The following is a 13,283-nucleotide window of genomic DNA, read 5'->3' on the forward strand; positions in this document are numbered from 1 at the left end:
AATGCTTTTTGATAAAATGATATTTTTTAAAAAGTCACGATTTACCGCTACAATTAATTAATGTCACGGTTTATAATCATAATATTAAAAATCTTAGTGTCCGTTTAGTATTGAAGATGAACATGTTTTTTTATTAAAATTTAATTTTTTTTAAAATTAATTTTTATTTAGTAGTTTTAAATCATTTTAATATATTAATATCAAAAGTAAATTTTAAAAAATAAAATAAATATTATTTTAATATATTTTCAAATAAAAAATACTATAAAAATATTACATTACAATCACACAGTATTATAGATTCGTTGCTTGCCGATGCCGTATAGCATTTGGGGTCTATGAAAAAACAACATTAAGGATTTTGCTTCGGTTTGTTTTTGCATTTTAAAAGTGTTTTTGAAAAAATTTAAAATTTAATTTTTTTTATTTTTTATTTGTTTCAAATTAATATTTTTTTAATGTTTTCATATCATTTTGATAGTTAATATTAAAAATAATTTTTAAAAAATAAAAAAATTAATTTAATATATTTTTAAATAAAAAACCAACACTACCAAACATATTCTTTAACTAGTTGACGAGGTAACAGGAATACCATTCAAACGATGCGTGCGCTTGAAGCTAAAGGAAGCAGTACGGCTCCCTATTATAAGCCCTTGAATTAATAAATGGTACCCCAAATCCAACAGCTCAGAGAGCAGCCACAGAACTAGCATTACATCGTACTACTTCATATCTCTGTCTTTGGACTCGTTTCTTATTTCAAGTTCATCAACTACTCCCATATTCCGTTTCTTCTTCTGTAAGTAAATTCCCTCCCTCCCTCGCTCTGTGTGCGTGTTTTTTCCTTAATTAAAAATGGACTGGAATCTTGTTTTCTGTTTAATATATATATATATATATATCTCCCGTCTCTCCTTCATCTTACTTGAAGAGTACTTCGATTTATCACTTCAAGATCGAACTAATAGGTGTGGTCAATCTAGGTGCCATTTTTCCCCCCCCTTGAACAGCTGAATAAGGCTGAGTTTGGTTCACTACTTCATCTTACTTGCTGGGTTTGCTGTAAAACAAATACAGCAATGTATTTAGTAATAAGTGAAATTGTGTTTTGTATTGCAGAATTATTAAAAAATTAAGTATGCAGCAATTTTTCTATGGTTTTTTTATTGAATTTTTTAAAATCTTGTTTATTTTTACGGTTTAAAAATGTTTTTTAAAAAAATTTAATTTTTTTTATTTTTTTCTTCAAATTAATATATTTTTGTTGTTTTTAGATCATTTTAATACGCTGATATTAAAAATAATTTTTTAAAAATAAAAAAAAATAATTTTAATATATTTTCAAGTAAAAAATATTTTGAAAAGCAACTCTAATTATACTTTCATCAAACATTTTATATATATTTTTTACTACACAAAAACTTCAGTTATAATTTTTATCAAACATGTATTTAAATTTATTTAAATACAACCACCACAACAAATCATACTTTTTTAAATTTATTTTTTTAAAATTATAATCACAAAAACTACCTGACAAAATCACACACTAACTAAAAACGAATGTCTCCCATTTTCTGATCCTTTATTATTATTATTATTATTATTTTAATCTTTGGTTGTATTCAAATGACCTCCATTAAAAGTTGCTGATTTTTTTTGCGCTCTAGTGCAGCCGCAATACAAGTCTCTGCATATTCTGAGAGCAAATTGAGGATTAGATTAGTATCTTGAGGTTCGAGCGATGGCTGTCGAGAACGGCAGAAATGGTGATAAGAGTATGGATGACGCGAGCCCATCAAAAAGCCTGGAGGTGGAGGAGAAGAGTTCTGGTGGAAGGGGGGACCAACAAGAGACAGTGAAGAGTAAAGGAGATGAGGAAACTAAAACCGTTCCCTTTCTCAAGCTCTTTTCATTTGCGGATTCTACAGATATTTTGTTGATGATCCTTGGGACGATTGGTGCTGTTGGAAATGGAGCATCCTTTCAGATTATGTCAATACTGTTTGGTGATATGCTTAATTCTTTTGGACAAAACCAGAATAACAAAGATGTTGTGGATTTAGTTACTAAGGTAAACATAATCAACATATATGCCTGTTTCAATCGAAAAAAATGCTTTCAAGGATAAGTAACATTATGCACCTTTCTTTCTGCTCTGGAAGATGTACAATTGAATTTTTGGAACTCAGTTTCTGATATAGATATGCTACGAACTCTTCTTAGGTGTCTCTCAATTTTGTCTACTTGGGGATTGGTTCTGCTGTAGCAGCATTTCTTCGTAAGTACATTATTAACTCAACAATGCTACCTTACAGTTACAAAGGACTTGTTTAATGCATCAAGCATTGTGGATTTATAAACCTGTTCTTGTTGTTTGTCAGAGGTGGCTTGCTGGATGGTCACGGGAGAGAGACAAGCTGCTCGGATAAGGGGTACATATTTGAAAACCATACTGAAGCAAGACGTTGCCTTTTTTGATAAGGAAACAAACACTGGAGAGGTTGTTGGTAGAATGTCTGGTGACACTGTTCTTATACAAGATGCTATGGGTGAAAAGGTACAACACTGTTCTTATCAGATGGAAAAAAACACAGTGAATTTTATCCATATTGCCAATATTTTTTCTGGCTAAATAACCCGTAATGTTCGTGCAGGTTGGGAAATTTATACAGCTGGTATCAACATTCATTGGAGGCTTCATCGTTGCATTTGTTAAAGGGTGGCTGCTTACTCTTGTCATGTTATCCTCCATTCCCCTGGTTGTGATTGCTGGTGCAGGACTGGCCATCATAATAGCTAGGATGGCATCTCGTGGCCAAACTGCTTACGCTAAAGCAGCGACTGTAGTAGAACAGACTATTGGTTCAATTAGAACAGTACGTGTACATATAAAGAACAAGATATGCCTGGATACAAATTCACTATAGAATGTTAATTGTTTAACTTGTATCCAGGTTGCATCATTTACCGGGGAGAAGCAAGCCATAAGTAATTACAAGAAGTTTCTTGCTACTGCGTATAACTCTGGTGTTCAAGAAGGCTTTACTGCTGGATTAGGTCTTGGCATCGTTATGCTACTTGTGTTCTGCAGCTATGCTTTGGCAGTATGGTTTGGTGGAAAGATGATTTTGGAAAAAGGATACAATGGGGGTGATGTGCTTAGTGTGATTTTTGCTGTTTTAACCGGCTCTATGTGAGTTCCATTATGAAGCAATATCCACTTTAAAAAATTCTTTCTTTGTTTAATTTTATGGTTTAATCATATGAATGGTTCAGGTCCCTAGGGCAAGCATCTCCCTGCATGAGTGCGTTTGCAGCTGGTCAAGCTGCAGCTTACAAGATGTTTGAGACTATAAATAGAAAGCCAGAGATAGATTCTTCCGATACAAGGGGAAAGATATTGGATGACATCAGTGGAGATGTAGAGTTGAGGGATGTGTATTTCACTTATCCAGCCAGACCAGATGAGCAGATATTTTCTGGATTCTCTCTTTTCATCCCTAGCGGAACAACTACCGCATTGGTTGGACAAAGTGGAAGCGGAAAGTCAACGGTGATCAGTCTGATAGAGAGATTTTATGATCCACAAGCTGGTGAAGTTCTCATAGATGGCACTAACCTCAAAGAGTTTCAGCTCAAGTGGATTCGGGAGAAAATTGGTCTTGTCAGCCAAGAACCTGTGTTGTTTGCATCCAGCATTAAGGATAACATTGCATATGGAAAAGATGGTGCAACTACTGAAGAGATAAGAGCTGCAGCTGAACTTGCCAATGCTGCTAAATTCATCGATAAACTACCTCAGGTTTTAAACTGGTTCCCTCTTCACAAATTTCTAGTGGTGTCATTTTTTAATTTTTTGGAAAGGAGGAGGTTCAGATCGCCTCAGTTTTTTTATCTAATTTGGTTTCAACTTTTGTATCCAGGGAATAGACACCATGGTTGGTGAACATGGAACTCAGCTGTCTGGGGGACAGAAACAGAGAATTGCCATAGCAAGAGCCATTCTGAAAGATCCACGGGTTTTACTTTTGGATGAAGCTACAAGCGCACTTGATGCAGAATCGGAAAGGATAGTACAGGAGGCATTAGACCGGATTATGGTCAATCGAACGACTGTAATTGTTGCCCACCGTTTGAGCACTGTGAGAAATGCTGATGTGATTGCAGTTATTTACCGTGGGAAGATGGTTGAGAAAGGTATATAATTAAGCATGCATGATTATCATATGAAGAAACATAAAAATATCTCGCGATCCTGCTGAGAAATTCCTTTGCTGTAAACTTTCTGCTCTCTGCACTGCCACATATTCTCTATAGATCCAGGATCCAAAATATTCGATATTTTCAGTCATTTTAAGGATTTTTATACACATTATACATTTTATTTAATATTTTATTAAACCTCCTACTTATTTACCTAGTTTCACATAGGCATATAGCAGATATATATTCTATGCTGCACCATCATGATTCACGAACTCATTTTCTGCAGCCAAATCATTTCTGCATTCTGCAATCTTAGTTAGGGTAATTTTCTGATTAATTCCTGAACTTGTTTAAGTCTTCTGGATAAGAGGGGTCAAGGGACCTTTCTGGATTTTCATACATAATGTGAAATATCCATTTCATTGATTTATCAGGTTCACATTCAGAACTCCTCAAGGATCCTGAAGGAGCTTATTCTCAACTTATACGCTTACAAGAAGTTAACAAAGAGTCCAAACAAGAAACAGAATACCCCAAGGAGTCATCTATTTCTGAAGAGTCCTTAAGACAGTCAAGTCAAAGAATCTCACTGAAACGGTCCATAAGTCGGGGATCATCTGGTGTAGGACATAGCAGTCGCCACTCGTTGTCACTGTCATTTGGTTTGCCTTCTGGATTCAATGTCCCGAATAATCCCACATCGGAATTAGAAGTTTCTCCACAGAAACAACAAACTCCAGATGTCCCGATCAGCCGCCTTGCGTATCTCAACAAGCCAGAGGTTCCAGTGCTGATTGCTGGATCTATAGCTGCAATTCTCAATGGGGTCATATTTCCGATTTACAGTATACTACTTTCCAGCGTAATTAAAACATTTTTTGAACCACCTGATGAATTGAGAAAGGATTCCAAGTTCTGGGCACTAATGTTTATGACGCTTGGCCTGGCATCATTTGTGGTGTATCCATCACAAACATACTTATTTTCGGTGGCCGGTTGCAAATTAATCCAAAGGATCCGATCTATGTGTTTTGAGAAGGTGGTTCACATGGAGGTCGGTTGGTTCGACGAGCCTGAGCACTCAAGCGGAGCAATTGGTGCTAGGCTGTCAGCAGATGCAGCAACAGTGCGTGCTCTGGTCGGAGATTCTCTTTCCCAGTTGGTTCAGAACATCGCATCAGCTGTTGCGGGTTTGGTCATTGCCTTTGCTGCATCCTGGCAATTGGCATTGGTAATCCTTGTACTCGTTCCTTTAATAGGACTCAATGGATTTGTACAAGTAAAGTTCATGAAAGGATTCAGTGCAGATGCAAAGGTATACTCTTTGATTCATGACCTAGTGTTTTATTACAGCAGCGAGCAAAAGAATATGAGTTTTAACATGTAAAAGAAGTTTAATTCATGTTCCACGGAGCCTTTCTCAGAAATCACCATTTGCTGCCTTTTCTATTTTAAATTAATCATCAAATGTGCCCAAAAAAAAAATCACATTCCCTGCTCTAAATGGTTGTAGAAAATGTACGAGGAAGCAAGTCAAGTTGCAAATGATGCTGTTGGCAGCATAAGAACTGTTGCCTCTTTCTGTGCTGAAGAGAAGGTGATGCAATTATACAGAAGGAAATGTGAAGGCCCTATGAGGACAGGAATAAGGCAAGGGATGCTCAGTGGAACAGGATTTGGAGTCTCTTTCTTTTTACTGTATTCTGTCTACGCAACTACTTTCTATGTGGGAGCTCAACTTGTCCAGCATGGGAAAACAACTTTCGCGGAAGTTTTTCGAGTGGGTATATCTTCCTTGTGTATAAATTTTTCGATGAGATCTTTAAAGACATTTTAATAATACTAAATTATGTGTCTACTCGTAGGTTTTCTTTGCTTTAACCATGGCAGCAATTGGAATTTCTCAATCAAGCTCCTTTGCTCCTGATTCCTCAAAAGGCAAGGGAGCAGTTGCTTCCATATTTGCTATTATAGACCGAAAGTCGAAGATTGATCCAAGTGATGAGTCGGGAACGACATTAGACAATGTGAAAGGAGAAATTGAACTTCGTCATATAAGCTTCAAGTATCCAAGCAGGCCGGACATTGAAATTTTCCGAGACCTGAGCTTGGCTATTCATTCTGGCAAGGTCAATTATTCATGCTTTAAATCAAATCCTTTCAAGCATATAGTTTTAAGAACAATGGAATTCTGAAAGTAGGGAACTCATATCATTTAAAATGCGTTCTTTTAGACTGTTGCCCTGGTTGGAGAAAGTGGAAGTGGGAAATCAACGGTGATCTCATTATTGCAAAGATTTTATGATCCCGATTCAGGCCATATAACTCTTGATGGAATTGACATTCAGAGTCTCCAACTTAAGTGGTTGAGGCAGCAGATGGGGCTTGTGAGCCAAGAACCTGTTCTCTTTAATGAAACAATCCGTGCCAACATTGCATATGGAAAGGAAGGGAATGCAACGGAAGCAGAAATTCTAGCAGCATCGGAGCTGGCCAATGCACACAAGTTCATTAGTGGTTTACAACAGGTTAGAATTAACATTATATCAGTAATTGTTTCCATTGATATCATCTTCTGCAGGTACAAGTAGTAACTTAATTTGCTCAAGCAAGCAGCTATGATATAACTTCCAATAGGCCTTTTGACTGATAAGAATCAAAGATAAATTCATGCACTATCTTTAGGTTGTTGTTATCAGATTGAATATTTTGCTAAGATGCTTGTTTCGACCATGCAAAATGCAGGGGTACGATACTGTTGTCGGGGAGCGAGGAACCCAATTGTCAGGGGGGCAGAAACAAAGGGTGGCTATTGCTCGCGCTATGGTCAAAAGTCCCAAAATACTTCTATTGGATGAGGCTACCAGTGCGCTAGATGCTGAATCTGAAAGAGTGGTTCAAGATGCACTGGACAGAGTAATGGTGAGTAGGACTACAGTGGTTGTCGCCCATCGGTTATCGACAATCAAGAATGCAGATGTTATTGCCGTGGTGAAAAATGGAATTATTGTAGAGAAAGGAAAGCATGAGACTTTGATCCACATCAAAGATGGCTTTTATGCCTCCTTAGTAGCTCTTCACATGAGTGCCTCAACTTCTTGATTCACCCCTGCAATTTTTCTAGCACCCATTATTTATGAAGGGCTGTCATCTTTATTACGCATATAGCAGGATCCCCAAGATTCTCCTCAATTCATGTTGTATTTGTTAACAAAACTCAATCCCATGATTCTAGGCAATTCCTTGATTATAGAAGGATACGTTAACTCTATATATTAATTACCTTGTTGTAATATTGCTAAAGAAACTTTATAAATGAGAACTGCACCACCAGACAAGTTTTAATAAACCTTATCATGGTATCAAAGCTTCTATAAGGATTCTCCTCCCTCGATTCAAATGGCCTCTGAAACTTCGTCCTCCACTCTGTCTTTCAACATAATGGTCCATCTCTTGACCATCAAATTATCTTCTTCCAACTTCCTTCTCTGGCGTAGCCAAGTGCTGCCATTACTGCAGTGCCAACATCTTCTTGGATATGTTGATGGCTCTATTAAATCTCTTGCTCTCGGTCCTTGCCTAACTCCCCTGTTAGTGCATTCCTTGAACCTGCTTCCATTTCAGTGGCTGACCCATCAACACAACCCAATCCTATACCACGTGCATGTGGATCTTGCTTAACTGACCCATCTGCTAGTGTTGTGCCTCTTTTAGGTTTACAGGCTCATGCTATTGACTCCACTATTCCTTCTATGCATGAGTCTTTGCCTGCCTCACCTTTTATGTTTGCTGACCAAGATCCTGTCCCTGATGCATCCTCTTCTATAGCCCCCAACTATCCTTCCCAGACTGGCACTCATCCGATGCAGACTAGTTCCAAATCAGGCATTTTCAAACCTTCTCACCGCTCCCATGTGTGCACAGTTCCTCACTCCAGCTTGTTCCATTCTCTTCTCACCATGCGCGAGCCCAAAGGCTTCAAGTCTGCTGCTAAGCATCCCGGCTGGATTGCTGCCATGGATGCAGAAATTCAGGCCTTTCATCACTGTAATGTTTTGAATATAAAGACATAGGAAAAGGCTAGAAAGCCCTTGAATGCTTAGATGTAGGAATAAATTAAATGAGGGGTATAGTAGTAATTGAATAAAGAGATGATAAATATAAATAGGAAGTAAAAAAAAAAGGGAAAGAGGGATCTGAATTTTGAGAGAGAACCGGCAGGGGAGAAAGGGAGAAAGAAGAAGAAGAAGAGAAAAGAGAGAAATTAGAAGGAAAATAAAAAGGAGTTGAAGGAAATAAGTTTAAAAGTAAGATTATGTATAAATATGTGTTAATTAAGCTTTAATTTCGGTTTTGATAAATGTTAGGGTTTGAAAATTTGTGTTTTGGGTTAATTGATGAATTAAGTTGAATGTTATGGGTTGATTGTTGTGGGTATTTGATTATTTGGTTGATTTTGAGAGATTGAATTGAAAGATGATGATTTTGAGTTATGAATTGTGTAAATGGTGAATGTTGAGTTAGAAATTTGGCAAGAACAGTAGGTAATCTGTGAGAATTCTGGGTTGGAGGTTGAAGATGATGAAAATTCAATTTGGTCCCTCAATTTTGGAAAATTACAGTTTAGTCCCCAAACTTTGGAAAATTTACAGATTGGTCCCTGGAGCATATTCCAAGATTCTGAACAGAATAACATATGAATTATGGGCAGAATTACTGTATAGATATGAAAATTTAACACTTTCAATTTGGTCCTCTAATTTGACAAAAAATACAATTTAACCCTAAAAATTTGGTAAAAATCCAGAATGGTCCCTGGAGCATATTCTGAGATTCTGAACAGAATAACATATGAATTATGGACAGAATTACTGTATAGATAAGAGAATTTAACACTTTCAATTTGATCCTCCAATTTGACAAAAATTACAATTTGACCCTAAAAATTTGGTGAAATTCCAGAATGGTTCCTGGAGCAAAATGATATATCCTGGATAGAATTGAGGATTAATAATGGTCATAATTTCAGTTTGGTCCTCCAATTAGACAAAAATTACAATTTGGCCCTAAAAATATGATAAATTCCAGATTAGTCCCTAGGTGTAATATTAGCTTTTTCAGATTAGTTTGATGAATAATTAAGGGTTATTTAGTGAATTATTGGCAATTTTATTAGTTGTTTTATTATGGATTAGATTTCGGAAAAACCGTTAAATTTTGGGTTTTTGAGAAAATTGACTAGTTAGTTCAAAAACATATAGGGTTACGGAATACACTATTAGTTAAGTTTATTAAATAGGTTAAATGTTCTTTTGAGTCGTTCTTGAATGTCTTCTTTGTATTCAGATAATCCTGATATTCTACCGACAGGACGTTAGTAGGATTTTCTTCGATGTCTGCTTTTGGCTTCTGTTTGCTTTTGAGTCAGGTGAGTGGATACTTTTCCATATGCATGAGAAATAGTATAAATATTTGATTTGTTAATATGAATTGAATCATTCTTCTTGATAATATATATGTTGATTATTATCCTTGTGATGATAAAGCATGATCAATTATTGAATCTGAATTCTTGATATGAACCAACATATATTTTGAATTGACTTCTGAATTGATAGCTCCTCATTTGATTGATATCATGAGTTGAGCTTTGAGATATGAATATGTTTGTTAGATTATGATTATGAACCTATGGTATGTCAGTCAGAATACCCATGCTAACAGGGTAGTGTTAGTCTTTGTGCACATTGTATATGAACCCTAGTTGGTCGGGGGAGTCATCAACCTGTATGGACTGATCATCCCACAGTACGGAGCCTCATGCTCATTGCATTTTGATTTTCTGACTAGTTTTACCATATGATATCTTTGTTATGGCCTATTTGAGAAACCTTCCTATAAGAACCTAAAGCCATACTTGTATATATATTTCTCATTGTTTTATTACCTCGTGTGTGTATATTGAACATTATCTACTCACTAAGTTGTTGAACTCACCCTCTCATTATTTATCCTTTTCAGGCTTATAGCTTAATAGCAGGTCACTTTTGTTAGACCTTCAGAACCTGCTCCTTTGGTTGTAATTTGTACATTTTCCTTTATGTCTAGTTAGTGCTCCAAAACTATAAAATTATATTAACTCTTGTATTAAGACAATTCAATTATATTATAAAGTTGATTTTGTTATTAATGCTGTGTTGAACTCTGATTGAGTTAGGATAAGTTTGTGTGTAAGTTTGGGTTCGCATAGGTATGGAACCTTGGAGGAGAACCTTGCCTATGTGTCGGTCATGGATCCGGGATTCGGGTCGTGACAATCACAATCAAGCCCGGGATCTAGTGCCTAGATCACCCACCAAAATGTTATAGGCTCCAAATGGGTTTTCCGCATCAAATACCTATCTGATGGTACTGTGGATCGTCTTAAGGATCGTTTTGTCGTAAAGGGCTACATACAGCAACCGGGCATTGACTTCACCGATACATTTAGCCCTATTGTCAAGGCTTCCACTGTTAGAGTTGTTTTGTCCCTAGCAGTCTCAAATAATTGGCCTCTCCGGCAACTTGACATCAATAATCCCTTTCTTAATGGACTTTTACAGGAAGAAGTTTACATGGATCAGCCATCCGGTTATGTTGATTCTAAACATCCTACACATGTCTGTCGGCTTCGTCGTGCTCTTTATAGCCTCAAGCAAGCTCCCCGTGCATGGTTTCATCATTTCAACTCCTTTCTCTTGGCCATTGGCTTCACTTGTAGTTCTGCAGACCCATCTTTATTTGTGCTCTCCAAAGGTGATGACTTAATATACATTTTACTGTATGTTGATGTTATTGTCATGACTGGCAGCAACTCAACACTCCTTCATTCCTTTATTGGCAAGCTAACTCATGAATTCTCCACCAAAGACCTTGGCTCTTTGAACTATTTCTTGGGCTTGGAGGCTCATCGCACATCTACTGGTCTCTTTCTTAGCCAAGCCAAGTATGCCTATGAGATTCTACATCGTGCACAATTGGTTGACTCCAAACCGGTGGGCACTCCCATGGTAGTTGCCCAGCATCTTTCCATGGCTGGCCCCGATTTTGATGATCCATCTCTTTACCGGTCACTTGTCGGGGCTCTTCAATATCTTACAATTACTCGTCTCGATATTGCTCACGCTGTAAGTGCTGTCAGTCAGTTCATGCACAAGCCATTTATTCCTCATTTTCAGGCTGTTAAACGGATACTACGTTATGTTAAGGGGACTCTTCGCTTCAGCTTATCCTTCACTCCATCTTCTCGTTATGTTAAGGGTCCAGATACCCGTCGCTTAGTTTCTGGCTATGCCATTTATTTTGGTGGTGCTCTAGTGTCCTGGAGTTCTAAGAAGTTTCTCGGTCCAGCTGTGAATCTGAATATCGGGCATTGGCTCATACTATTACAGAGGTTAAGTGGCTACGACATCTTCTTCAGGACCTTCATGTCTCTTCTTCATCTCCTCCGGTCCTGCTCTGTGATAATCAAAGCTCCATTTTTCTTGCTGTCAACCCAGTCTCCCATAAGCGTTCTAAGCATATTGATTTAGATTATCATTTTGTGAGAGAGCTGGTGACCTTCGGAGCTTTCACCATTCGTTATGTTCCCACTCACTTACAAATTGCCGACATTTTCACGCAAAGTCTTAGCCACCTTGCATTTATTTATTTTTCGTTCCAAGCTTCGCATCTCTGATTCTGAGATACTAGGCTTGCGGGGGGTATTACGCATATAGCAGATCCCCAAGATTCTCCTCAAATCATGTTGTATCTTTTAACAAAACTCAATCCCATGATTCTATGCAATTCCTTGATTATAGACAGTAGCTATATATAGAAAGATACGTTAACTCTGTATATTAATTACCTTGTTGTAATATTGCTAAAAAAACTCAATAAATAAAAACTGCACCACCAGACAAAGACACGGTGGTTTTAATAAACCTTATCAATCTTCTTGTTTCAAACACTGATGAAATTTTGTAAACATCAAGTTTTCTTGTTTCTTTTACGGAATAACACTGCAATTTCTGGTATACAAGCGTGAACAACAGAAAAGGTTCCACTGTGTAGTAATTGATTATCAATTAACATAGCTAATTAGCTTATTTTGGGAATTAGAACACATGAATGTTAATTAAAGCATCCATTGTTTATCTAATTTTTCCTGAAATCAGGTTACTCAATTTGAATGTGGGGGTTTTGTGATTGGACTCATATTCTGCCACGCTATCTGTGATGGCCTTGGTGCTGCGCAATTCCTCAACGCTGTTGGGGAGAATGCTAGAGGCCTTGAGCATCCAAGCACTACACCAGTGTGGTGTAGACACTTTTGTCCGCTCCCACCCCAGCAAGAAAAGATGAATACTTTGCCAATACTACCACCAGCAATGCCCAATTACAGGCTACAGCATGCCAACATAGACATTTCTCTTGATCAAATTAAACAGGTCAAGACAGAATTTCATGATTCAACTAGTCAAATGTGCTCCACATTTGAAGCCGTCGCGGCCACATTTTGTAAACTTCGAGCAAAATACTGAGGTCAAGCTTGTTTTCTTTGTAAACTGTCGTCAGCTCTTGGAACCTCCGTTGCCTAAAGGATTCTATGGCAACTGTTTCTTCCCAGTGACAGTCACAACTTCAAGTGAGACACTAGCACAAGCATCAAATGTTGAGGTGATAAAGCTAATACAAGAAGCAAAGGGTAAACTAACAGTAGAATTCTCCAAGTATATGAAGGGTGACTATATGAAAAATGGAGAGGACCCGTTCGCACCACCGCTAATCTACACCACTCTGTTTATATCAGAATGGGGCAGATTAGGATTCAATCAGGTGGATTATGGATGGGGTCCTCCAGTTCACATTGTTCCAATTCAAGGGTCTAGCATTATTCCTGTTGGCATTGTTGGATCACTGCCATTGCCGAAGAAAGGCATTTGTTTGATGACAGTGTGTGTCGAAGAGGTCCATCGCCAACCATTCATCGATCAAATGATGAAAGTTATTTGAATTCCTGCAAACGCAAATTTGACAAAATAAAACAA

The 13,283-nt window shown here is 37.3% G+C and overlaps 1 protein-coding gene across 2 annotated transcripts; it reads left to right on the top strand.

Annotated features, from left to right (window-relative positions):
• Positions 1-633: 633 nt before the first annotated feature.
• Positions 634-7,550, top strand: LOC133682024 (ABC transporter B family member 21-like). 2 transcript variants are annotated; one of them, XM_062105261.1, is made up of 13 exons: positions 634-802; positions 1,674-2,077; positions 2,230-2,284; positions 2,388-2,563; positions 2,661-2,882; positions 2,961-3,199; positions 3,283-3,808; positions 3,930-4,203; positions 4,647-5,527; positions 5,726-5,992; positions 6,078-6,341; positions 6,447-6,740; positions 6,958-7,550. In XM_062105261.1, the coding sequence occupies exons 2-13, from the start codon at positions 1,748-1,750 to the stop codon at positions 7,312-7,314; spliced, it is 3,885 nt and encodes a 1,294-aa protein (XP_061961245.1). In that variant the 5' UTR covers positions 634-802; positions 1,674-1,747; the 3' UTR covers positions 7,315-7,550. The 2 variants fall into 2 exon arrangements, with proteins under 2 accessions (XP_061961245.1, XP_061961246.1); XM_062105262.1 differs by having other exon boundaries at positions 1,679-2,077.
• The last annotated feature ends 5,733 nt before the right edge of the window (positions 7,551-13,283 follow it).

The sequence above is a fragment of the Populus nigra genome, chromosome 2 (genome assembly GCF_951802175.1).
Source record: "Populus nigra chromosome 2, ddPopNigr1.1, whole genome shotgun sequence".
In the NCBI taxonomy this organism is placed as follows: Eukaryota; Viridiplantae; Streptophyta; class Magnoliopsida; order Malpighiales; family Salicaceae; genus Populus; species Populus nigra.